Raw genomic sequence first — 12464 nt, 5'->3', positions numbered from 1 at the left:
TCCGAGGTGATCTGTGTCTCACCAATAAGACAATATCAGACCCTGCCCTACTACAGATGCTTCATATCCGTAAATCTAACTCCTCAAAAGGCCTAAATCTAATATCCAACATCAATAAAACCTGCTGTAGAGACAGGTTTGTCTCACTGAGGCTGCCCCGTCTCTGGAATAGTCTTCCCACATATGTCAAACAGAGTATGTTGCTTACTCTTTTCAAGTGCAACCTTGTTGAGTGGATGGGAAACCACAAATTTGTCCCAGGGGGTCCACCTGTGTCCTTTATTGACAAGGGTGACAGATGCTGACTGAGGTTTCTTTTTTGGGAATAAACTCTTGTCCAGGCTTGTAAGGGTGCTAGGGCCATTAGTCTAGTAACATCCACGATCCTATTGATATACATATACATATATATATATATATATATATATATATATATATATATATATTGTTTTGGAGGATATTTTTTGAGAGGAAGAAAGTAGCAGTAAGTGTGCTGTGCTCCTCTTTGAAGTGAATCTGTTGGAAAATGAGGAGGAAAAAGGAGCTAATCTAGGTGGTAAGCAAAGAATTCACTGCTTTTTTGTGTGTGTTTTAAAGTGGGAAATGAAGAATGTTAGCAAAGTAGACCGAGAGAAGAAGGTAGCTCCCTCCTTTGTGGAGTGTAATAACTGGCCTGCTTGTAACTGCCTAACCTTCACAGAAAGGAATGTGCCACTGGACAATGACAATTCAATGATGTGCCCAAGTAGCAGAGCAGTAAAACTGTAACTTGTCTTTAAAAACTCAGCAATGTAGTGTAGAATAATAAAACTCTGGCTGCAGTGCAGCTGATCCTTGTTCGATTTGTGTATCAGGTGACAGGCAGATTAGCAGAGAAGATGGCCATTCCCATATTGATGGAATCTTGGGTGTTCCCTTCGATAAGCACTGGTAGTTGATGAAGAAACATGGTCCAAAGAGAGGAAAAGGAGGTGGACTTTGCTGAGCTGCTGCTGAGAGCAGGCAATGCACCATGAATCTCCATTGTATTCCTGACTCTCAGATGAAACCACATAACCACAATGGAAGAGTAGGTGATAAAGAAAAATACCCATCTATAGATGGTAGGATGGCCGGACCGCCAGGGCACCCTTAGGATCTGCACAGACACTTCCTGTAGGTGATTAAGTCCTGGGGTTTAAAGAGAGACTAACAGATCAGTGACTGACGTGGGGCACTGGAGTAGAGTACTATAGGATGATGCATGGGCAGCAAAAAGTGCTCAAAAATGTCTTAAACTCTAGAATGAGGTCATGTGAACAAGCAGTATTTATGTTGAGCGATATCTCTGGCTATGTATTTACCACTTTAATGAAAGTCTTCAGAAAGTAGAAGGAAAACCCAGCTTATTGGCATAGATGGAGATGGAACATTAACTACATCTCCTGTGCCACTAATCAATATCTGTTTAGCTGAATTGGAGTAGCCAGGGAAAAAGGGGTGATTTCAGAATGAAGGCAGCTGGGGTTTCTGCTTGTGGTAAGGACATATCTCTTGTGATAAGGATCATAATCTAACCATAAGGCAGATTGCTGCTAACAATGGTGTTGGAGTTAGGTGGAGCTAACTGATAACGCATGTGATGATGCGCTTGATGTCACTAGCTCCACCTAGGTAATGAATATTAAAAATTGTCATGTGGTATGCAGGACAGTAGATGTGACATTCCAGGCTGCTCTGTTCCACTCCCACTTATCAACCCACCATTGGTGTGGTCCCAACCTAGGGTATGGTACTGTGAACCCTTAAGGTAAAAGGGTGTGGCAAGGCAGGCGATAGTCAGGTGAGGAGCACACAAATGAGAAAAAAGGAAACTTTGATATCTTGAAAACATCATTCAAAAGACAAACTGTTACTGCTGGAAATCATGCAGAGCTGCAGAATGAAAGTTTGATCTGATGAACAAGCATCTTGATTAAATCAGAAGTATTAGAGTATGGCTGGCTGTCAATCTTGGGGAGAAATAGTTTTTTTATTTTTCCTAGTAAATTGTTAACCTCATTCCAGAAGGCATTTGGAATGTTGCAAAGCCTCAATTGTCATAGCTTGAGATATTTGGGTTTGTTTTAATGGCTTGTGTTTTGTCATTTAACCCAACACAATAATCATATATAAAGAGAGAGTGATCCGTTTATTTTAAAACATAATTAATATATACAGTAAGTAGAACTGCTAACAAATATATTTTGTGGCTTTGTGGTAGAACGCTTGCCCATCTTTGCTCAAATTATACAACCAACCATAATATTCAGTAATGTCCCAACAATAAATATATATGAGTAGCATGGCAAAATGTTCATCTCTCATTAATCAAATGACCTGACAAACTCTAATATTTAACTAAATCCAGGAAGTGCGGCAAATGCTGATTGCACCTGTGCAGGAGCAGCAGCAGCCACACCCACTCACTAACCACCTGATAGGTTCCTTACTCAAGCAGTGTGAGGAAAAATGCTCAGTTCAAAGCCTCACTGATATAAAAAAAAAGAAAGGGGAAAAGAAGGGACGGTACTTGTGTATTATCGCAACCAGATTCCAAGTATGTCTTCACAGGCCAATTTCATCATGACAGTGCATTTTTTGTTCCAAATGCATTCAAAGATATATTATAAAACATTTCAAAACGGAGATTAAAAGCAGAACAGTGAAAAGGTGTATCTTTAAAATGCTTCTTCGAGAGATGTCCGGGGGCATTTCCATGGGGACCCACAGGCCGAAGGGTCATGCTGTACGTATTTGTACATACCACAAAAAAAAAAGCTGTGGTGCAGTTCCTGAAACAGAGTGGCTTGGCTCAAGGAGTTTCAGTTACATGTGTGCACTTAGACAATTAGGAAATATTAAAGTAGTTTACTTACAAAGTGAACAGAACAACATGTTTTGTATTGGCATGCATTGTCTGAAGAGCAGTGATTAGATGCAAAATCCCGTACATATGAAATGTATGAGAGGTGTCCCGTGGTTTACTTCTCTGAAACAAACAAGTAATTTGTCACATTGGGATGGGTTGACTCAAGGAGTTTCAGTTATATATGTACACTTAAAATCAAAGGATGATTTGTAAATATTACAGTAGTTCACTTACAAAGTGAACAGAACAACGTGTTTTGTATTGGCAAGCATTCTCTGAAGAGCAATAATTACATGCCAAATCCCGGCAACTGGAAAAGTCTGAGGCGGTGCCTACTCTACTTTTCTGAAGAAAACAAGTAAGTTCTCACATTTACATGTCAACTTGTTTTCCAGGCCTTGGAAACCTATAAATGACACATTCAGGAAGGAGAAGGGCTTGGAAATGAACCGCTTCTCCTGTTTGGAATCTGATTGTGATAATACATAAGTACCGAAGGGACCATCTTTTTGCATTAAGAAATGGTGTACCTTCTTCACTTCACCAAACAATGAGGGCTGCTGTGCACCTCTCTTACCTCATCTAACAATTGCAACAATTGTGACCATATCAGACTTTAAAGTTGACAATAAACCTCCCAGCCCACAGTGTCAAACCCCAAATTCTGATCATCAGGTGTCACTGCTCATTAATCCACCCAATTGGCCCATCACAACCACCTGCTTCTTTCCTGAAAAAAAGAAAAGAAATATTAGCAACAATCAAAACATATAGCTACTATACAACCTGTCTCTCTTAACTATGACAAAAATCCATTAAAGGCCCATCTACCTTCCTACCCTCATTATCATTTCCATCGATATTCCTTCCTCTGCCAAATCCAGTGCCCTACTTGTCCTAAATTAATGAGTAGCATACCTTTTTCAGTCAACGCCTTGGCTTCCCAGTGTCATTCTAATCATTCTAATGAAAAGGGGGTAGTCAGGAGACTAACTGCAGCCTGCCTTTAAGGTCTTGAAAAACAAACACCCTGAATCTCATGACCACATTAAAAAAGTAAAGAAGGAAAGTGAGCTCCCGAGTCACCGGACAGAGCAGTAAGTCAAATTCCTGGTTAAATCCATTTGTCAGCCTTTTCCAAACTCATTGGTTTCATTTCTTCAACCAAACCACTGCTCCTGCATCTGTGGTACATACATCCTTCCATGTTAATTCCCCCAACAGCTCAGTCACTTGAAATGTTTCCACATGCATGAAAACTATTGAAGATGCCCATAAACAATGATTGTAATGAGAATGTACAATAGCAACAATAGCATAAAACCCTTTCAGCAGTGATCTTAACAAACACATTTGCAATAAAAAAGTGGTTGCCAAAAAAGTACTGATTTGTTTGGCAGGAAGTGAGACTGAGTGGCCCTGGTGAAGGTTTAGTCAAGTAAGATGGACTTACTATAGGTTGGGTCTAGTAGTGATGTTTACTATTGGACTACAATATTATTCCATTCTGACTGACAGTAGCTTTAAGAAGTTCTTTAACAGATTCAGTGAAGTTGGATTATAAGCCTTTATAAGATTAATAGTAATGCTATAGTAAGTAAACATATTTTATTTATTTGTTATGTATTCATTGGGTAGATGAACTGCTTACAATGATAATTCTCAGCCATAACCCTGACCAAAGGTAACAATGAAAGTAATATGGTTGTGAGAAAAAAAAATGCAAGTCCCTGTGAGAATACAGAGACAGCAGTTAATAGTTTTCAGTGTAGTAAAAAGTGTACAAAGTTAAACAACAGTTAGAAATGATTCAAGTGGGTCACCATATTCATAAATATTCTGTAGTCCAATAAATAGGACTTATGGATAACTATAAGTACACAAACTTGTTGATGATTTAGTGAAACAGGTCACAATACATGTATATTGTACACGTTGTACTCCACAGCCATTGATATAACCAGTACATCAGGAGAATCAGGAATGTAGAATGAGGCACTGTTAGTTTTATAGCTCCAGTGAGAAAGAGTAAGGTGCAGCCTACAGAAGAGTGAGCCAAACAGGACTAGATAAATTTACAAACACAGATTTCCAAGGCTGTCCAAGATTTCCACTCCATTTTCTTTTCTTTTCAAGCCGTAATGTGTATGAGGGAGGGTATTGTGACTGGGCAGATAAGATCTCCCTGTCCACACACACACACACACACACACACACACACACACACACAGATGTGCACAACTGGTGTGTTCTACCCCCTAATTCCACTGTACAGCAGAATATTGCACAGCCAGCTATAGATATGGCCATGACTGATTCACAAAAAATGTTAGCTTATTGCCCATGCCTGTGGCTAGAAACTTTGGAGCTCTGTGTCCCTGTTACAAGTAGCTGACATACACACTTGGACATTTGATCTTCTGACACACACACACACACACACACACACACACACACACACACACACACACACACACACACACCTGGGAAAGGCTGACACAGATTTACCAGCTGTGCCCCCTCTGCCCAGACTATAAGGTAATTACTCTACCACCAGTCAGCTATTCTAAGGCTCTTATAAGGGGTACCCAATTATACTGAGTAAAATTAATACTAATACAAATGGTAGATTTTGACCAAAGCAGCAAGGATTTCAGGAGCGATCACAGTGTCACTAAAATAAGCAAAACTACTCTAAAGATGTTAAAAGTGTTCTCTAAAAGACCAGCCCACAATGAAAGGTATAGAAATATTTATTGGATGATAAAACAGAAAACATGAGAATACTGAATATTTAGTTACAATAAATACCAGAGTGTCAATCACAGAAGATAAAAAAAAGGATTTGTTTCACTTTACCTAAAGACCATTTCACTTAAACCCATTTCACTGAGACCAAATCACCTAAAGTTCATTTCACCTAAAACTAATTTCACTGACAAGTAGTACTCTAAGGCAAGTCAAGGGTATATGTCCTTTTTTCCCACTGTAGTGTGGTCCTGGTGTTTGTATATATAGTTAGGGGGGTGTGGGGGTGTAGGTCCCCTTAATTTGGTTTTATATTGTCTGGTTTTGTTTTACATTATTTGGTAAACGAGTTTTAGGTGAAATGAGTTTTAGGTGATCTGGTCTCAGTGAAATGGGTTTCAGTGAAATGGTCTTTAGGTGAAGTGATATGGATCCAAAGAAATAACACAGTTGGATAGGTTCACACAGATGCAGAAAAACAGTACTTAACTACTCTCACAGTATTTCCTAACTGACTAAAGAATCAATGTTCCATAGTTGAGTTGTTTACTACAGCAAGGGAAGATGAGGTGTGTGGTTGTGTGAAATATCTGTGAGAGATCTTTCCTGTCAGGTTCTGAAAAACAAAGTGCTGCTACGAGTGTTTTGGAATATCTCTCACTAATATATAAAAAAATAATTTCAGTGCTGGATATAGAATGGCATCACATTTGGTCACCTGACTCTGGTACAATGCATACCCAGAGCTTTGTTAAGATCTGTTGCAGCATCTGAAAGCTATAAAAAATTTTCAAAAACTTCCACCTTTCTAGGGTAGCAATTAGTTAACCCCTAAGACAACACAGTAAAATTCCTAGTCCTGGATTTCTCATACATTTTTCTCTCTGGCTGCAGTCAGACCTGTAAGATAAAATCTTTATGGCCTAAACCAACCAATTTCATTTTCAACCTAGTTTTCAAAATTATCTGGACTGAGATTAATCTCTTCCCTTCCAGAATTCTCTGTTAAAACATATACATTTAGTCAGTTATAATAACTGTCTGACATACATGTATATCTCTTTTCTGTCCAGCAGAACCCGCTGTTGATGCATTTTTGACAGAAGCAACTTTACAAATACATTTTTAACACAGGCATCTGTAATAATTAGTGTGATAGTCAAATGACATAAAATTCTTTACAAAACTCCAGCTAGGTATGCTGGTATATGTTACACATGCACTGCCTTACTCTCTCTTGCACAGGTGGCACTACCCCATATCATCACATCAGGCATGTTGTTTAGGCCTTGTATCCTTTTTGTAAAATATTTCTGTTAATCTTCCAGTTTTTGCATATATGAAAATTGTTAGCAAGGGAGAGAGTGCTGCAGTGTGAAGGGTTTGGAGGTTGGTAGAATTGGATGTGGTTATAAACTAGAGTATGCCATAAGAAATGGTGTAACTGGAAGGAGTTACTACATAAAACTGGTATTTTCATTCTTTATAATGTTTGGTGTTGTCACTGTTCATTTGTGTAATGCTGAGTAACACATCAGGATATGAGGAAGCCAAGCTCTTCTTGTGTAGATATGACAATTGTTGGTACAAGGTTATAGTCCCATAATTTATGGGGATGGCCCAGTCAGTTCATAGCTATTAATTAATGAAATTCATACCATAGTTGGGTGGGAGAAGCCCATTCTCCAAAACTCTGTGTGTATCCACAATGCTTCAGTATGGTTTTCTAATACTTACCAACCGTATTTTATTGTGCACAATATTTGTAAATCCTGCCCAGAATCACGGCCCATGAAATGGCATGTTTCTGTGAGTTATATAGGAAAGAGAATGTAGAAGCACATTTCCTGAGCTCTTGTTGCAGGTTTTAGTTGCCGACAGATTTGGTAAAGTGAGTCACTCTGCTAAAAGCCTGTTAATTTGTTTTAAGTATGATTCTGATATGACAATAAAGGCTGGGTGATGTTCTTGAACCCGGAATTCATGCTATGAATATTTAACAAACACTGTAATTTTCTAGGCCAAGTTCAAAGAGCAATTACTCAGAGAAGATATAAGTAACAGCTTTAGGAATACTACATACATTTCTCCCCAATTTTACATTAGTGCATTTGTAGCACAAGCAAATGACACATCTGTCTATCTATGTATACAACTTTTGTCAGGCAAGGTAACACAAAAAAATAAAATACTTATGTTTACACTTAATTTTAGACTTTGTAATATCAACCTATGTAACACTAGTATTGCTTGCCACTGTAAAAGTATGACTTTAAATGTACCTGCTGAAATGTTTTGTTACTCTGCTGTTCACATTTAATTTCTTAATGCACTGTGTTTGTATTAACAGCTTTTCCTAAGTGAGTCTTGGTTTTCCTGTAAGAGGTTCTTGGGCCATTTTAGGCAATCAGTTAATGGATGGATAGACTGACAGAAACATAGATAATTCCTGATATAGCCAGCACTGATGGATAAAGTTGTTTGTTAACAAGTTTGGATAGTCTTTGGTTAGGTTGAGTATCATCAGTGAGTAAGAGAGGACTGTTATTGACTTATCACATGTTCAAGTAGTTAGGCCCAGATTTTGCATAGCTGAATTAATAGTTTTGCGAAGGATTGGTTATGTTATGTATATATGGTCTGGCGAATAATACTTCTGTGTAATTTGGCACCAGGCTTGCATTCAGGAGAAGGGACAGGGGCCTGAAATGACTGGTTATAATCTGTGGAGGGGAGGGTTAGGTGATGACTGTAGAACAACTCAACCAGCTGAGTATGAGAAAGAGCAGCATTAGCAATATGATTGTGAAATGTCAGTATGTAACTGAATATTTGAAATAGAGAATCTGTGAAAACTGTGAGTGGACATCAGTAAAGATGGGGCTGAGGTTGTCCAGCATTCAGTTTGGAAGAATTATCACTGAAGATGAAGAAAAAAATTTTGAGCGTACAGACTAATGTAAAGAGAGTTTGGTTCTGTATAGATGAGTGTGTTTAATGATGTATATATAACAGTGGGGAAAGTGATGACAATATATTATAATTTTGGGACTTGATTACATTTACTATTAGTGAAAAGGAGAAAGTGCTCATCAGTTTGAGGTAAAGGCAAACTATTACATCTGGAACTGCAGAAAATGTTGTCTTCATATACCTGAAACTGCAGGTAGGCAACACAGCTGAAAATAACATTAGGCAAGAAGTGACATTAATGTAAGAGGATATTGGTAAACAAGTTAAGTGTGTCTGATGTTTAGAAGGTAATGAGAGGATGTAATGAAGATGATAGCTCTAACTGTATTCCATGTTTTAATCAATATCCTACTGTGTGATGAGCAGGTGAACAAGTGATTCAAAAGCAACAGTAATCAGATGTGGATGAGATTACCATGGCTTATAGTAGGGACATGCAGCAGGAGAGAAAATTGGGGATTACTACATTTGTGGTGTCATACTGTGAGCTGGATTACATCTTAGACTATAAGGGGTATAAGTTAAGAGGAACATGAGCAGGTTCAATGTGGAAAATGATAAATGAGTTCTAAAGGGGAGCTGTCTAGACAAAAGTATGTTTGAGGTAGAAAACAGGTAGAAGGAGTTTGCAGGAGACATAAAGGAAGGTTTAATATATTGGGACTAGTGAAATAGATAGGATTAAGTGACATAGATGTGTAGTATTATTGTCAGAAAAGTAGAAGGGATGGGGACTTTCTTAAGAGGGGCAGTTGATATAGTTTGGAGACAATAAAACAATGTAAAAGTATTTGTGGTAATGGGGGTGAATTTATGGAAACCTGGCAAAAAAATGCTGAATTATCCAAGGTTCTGAGCTATCCAAGGTTGAGAAAAGAGATTACAGACAAAATGGAAAGGGTAATGTGCAAGATAATTGGGGAGGCTTGGCAATGTTTGAGGTAGCTAAGGCCGAATGACAGGAGAGGAGGACAAATATATATATATATATGTATGTATGTATGTATGTATATATATATATATATATATATATATATATATGTATGTATGTATAGATATATATATATATATATATATATATATATATATATATATATATATATGTATGTATGTATGTATATATATATATATATATATATATATATATATGTATTTATGTATATATGTATATATATATATATATATATGTATGTATGTATATATATATATATATATATATATATATATATATATATATGTATGTATAGATATATATATATATATATATATATATATATATATATATATGTATGTATGTATGTATAGATATATATATATATGTATGTATGTATGTATGTATATATATATATATATATATATATATATATATGTATGTATGTATGTATATATATATATATATATATATATATATATATATATATATATATATATATATATATATATATATATAGAAATGAAAATATGTCCAGGCAGTTATATAAGGAATAAAAAGTAAAAAGAGCCAACAAGGAAGGACTGAAGCTCCAAGAAAGCATGTAGGAAATATGCAGAAAGTTGTAAGGAAGACATGCAACAGGGGTAAGCTGATGTTGATGTTGCACAGTTAGTGCCATTTAATCATGTCTACTGATGAAGGAACAAAGAATGAAAAGAAAAAGGGAGGACATGGGTGCAAATACTATCCATTCTGACTTGCACATGTAACAGTTTTATAGGTAGAGTAGAAAGGGTTATCAGAAACAACTAATAACATTGTAAGACTTCTGTAGCTGGGCCATGTAGTAAAGGATGCTAAAGAGAGAGAGAGATGAAGGTCATTGGTTGTTTCCTCTGTAATGAAGAAAGGATAGCAAGAGGGAAAAAAGAATACAGAAAACAGGGCTGGTTACTATAAGGGAGAACATGTGACTCATTATAGGGATTGTTATTGGCTACATTTACGTGGACGTTTAAAAAGATGAGAACAAGAATGAGGTAAAGTAATGCTGTATTTTTGGATAGGGATGATGCAAGGGTGGAATAAGTAGACAGAAGTTAGGTGCCAGATGAGTAATGGAAGCCAGAAGGTAAGGCTAGTTTGTGACGAGGGGAAGTGTGGCAGTAAGCACAAACTACAAAAGGTGCAAGATAGGTCACATAGTAAGGTATGGAGTTTGAAAATTTCAGGGAGGAGTTATCTTAGGAGAAAGTGAGTGCAATAAGGGTTTGCTGTGAATATATACAAATCTTTTGTCAAATGCATCTGTCATAATAAAGTTATGACCTACTCATTGGCTGGATGCACCACTTTAGACTACATGTACATGTATTTTATTGAACTACATTTCAAAATAAATAGAATTGAAGAATGGGTAGGAGTATTAATTACATTTGTTTCAATCAACTGGGGTTCTTTTGCAAGTAAATTACAGTGCACTGTAAGCACATAAAATATGTCTAATACAATCCCAAAATATATCACATGGATCATTGTTTATGCAAGAAGCATTGTTATATGTGCTGTAAATGGTATGATGTGTCTTTTTAGCTTTCTAGATCTGTCAGTCATTATCTTCTCTTTAATATTTCCCACAGACTCCTCAATCTGTATGCAGTAGCAGCTGCCCTCCAGGTTACCGGAAAGTTCCACTTCAGGGGATGCCCATCTGCTGTTATGACTGTGTTCAGTGCTCTGAAGGGAAAATTTCAAATCAAACAGGTTAGAATTTATGTTTTTTTTTTCCTGACAGCACTATATAAATGTCTGATGCATCTCATCAAAGCCAGTTTTCCATGCTGCTGTCTGACATAGATGATTATGATTGGTTTGCCAATCATAACTTGTTTATTATATGTTCTCAGCATTGATGCCAAGAAATTCAGGTCTATATTATAACATTGAATTCTACAAAGATCAAATGTTATAATATCGACCCCGTAATGTCGAATGCTGAAAACAACGAAGGTGCAGGACAACAAATTCTTTCCCAGGGAAAAAATTCAATGGGCCGTTGCTGTGACTTTGCTGTTTTCAGCGTTCGACATGTTGGAACGTTACAGGTCGGGTTCAGGTAAGTGTGCAATTGTGTGTAGGTTAGGGTTGGAGGGCGGGTTAGGTGAGTTAGGGTTAGGGAGCGGGTCAGGTAAGTGTGCGGTTGTGCGGACATTAGGGTTAGGGTGCGGGTCAGGTAACTGTGCTATTGTGTGTAGGTTAGGGTTAAGGGGTGAGTTAGGTGAGTTAGGGTTAGGGCGTGGGTCAGGTAAGTGTGCAGTTGTGTGTAGGTTAGGGTTGGGGGTGGGTTAGGTGAGTTAGGGTTAGGGCGCGGGTGAGGTGAGTGTGCGATAGTGATGGACCTTAGGGTTAGGGTTGGGTTAAGGTAAGTGGATAGCTAGTAGTGTATGTAAAGTTTCGTTTAGGTTTAGGTGTAGGACTTTAAGTGTATGTGTGTGGACTGCTGCTTTTTGTGTGTGTTTGTGTTGTGTGTATGTTTCTCGGAATAGCAAATTTTTTCCCTGGAAAAAAATTCGCCATTCTGACTGTTCGATGTTTTCGGATTTCGGTGTTTAGGGTTCGATATTATAACATTCGATCTTTGTAGAATTTTATGTTATAATATAGACCCAAGAAATTCATCCTCAAGAGAGAAACTCAAGAGGTGAATCTTGGCATCCATGTTGAGAACACATAATTAAAGGTTATAATCAGAGACCCAATCATAATTCTTTGTAGTGCATGGAGCTTTAGTTACAGGAAAAAAAAATGCTAAGTTCATAGGTAACTACTAGGCTGTATGCCTAGCTAATTTGTCTCAGAAGTGAGACTCAAACCTTGTACCTTGTGTATGTGAAGGAAGCACTTTAACCATTATGCAAA

At 37.3% G+C, this 12464-nt stretch overlaps 1 protein-coding gene across 1 annotated transcript in view; it reads left to right on the top strand.

Annotated features, from left to right (window-relative positions):
• Nucleotides 1–12464, top strand: part of LOC122805945 (extracellular calcium-sensing receptor-like) — a 134241-nt gene that overhangs the window by 113363 nt on the left and 8414 nt on the right. Inside the window, exon 5 of the mRNA XM_044076190.1 lies at nucleotides 11174–11309. Coding sequence (XP_043932125.1) covers nucleotides 11174–11309 — 136 coding nt within the window. The remainder of the gene's footprint in view (nucleotides 1–11173; nucleotides 11310–12464) is intronic.

The sequence above is a fragment of the Protopterus annectens genome, chromosome 7.part0 (assembly GCF_019279795.1).
Source record: "Protopterus annectens isolate FY-2018-M chromosome 7.part0, PAN1.0, whole genome shotgun sequence".
Taxonomy (NCBI): domain Eukaryota; kingdom Metazoa; phylum Chordata; order Ceratodontiformes; family Protopteridae; genus Protopterus; species Protopterus annectens.
The sequence above is the reverse complement of the archived record's forward strand: the minus strand, read 5'-3'. Positions and strand labels throughout refer to the sequence as shown.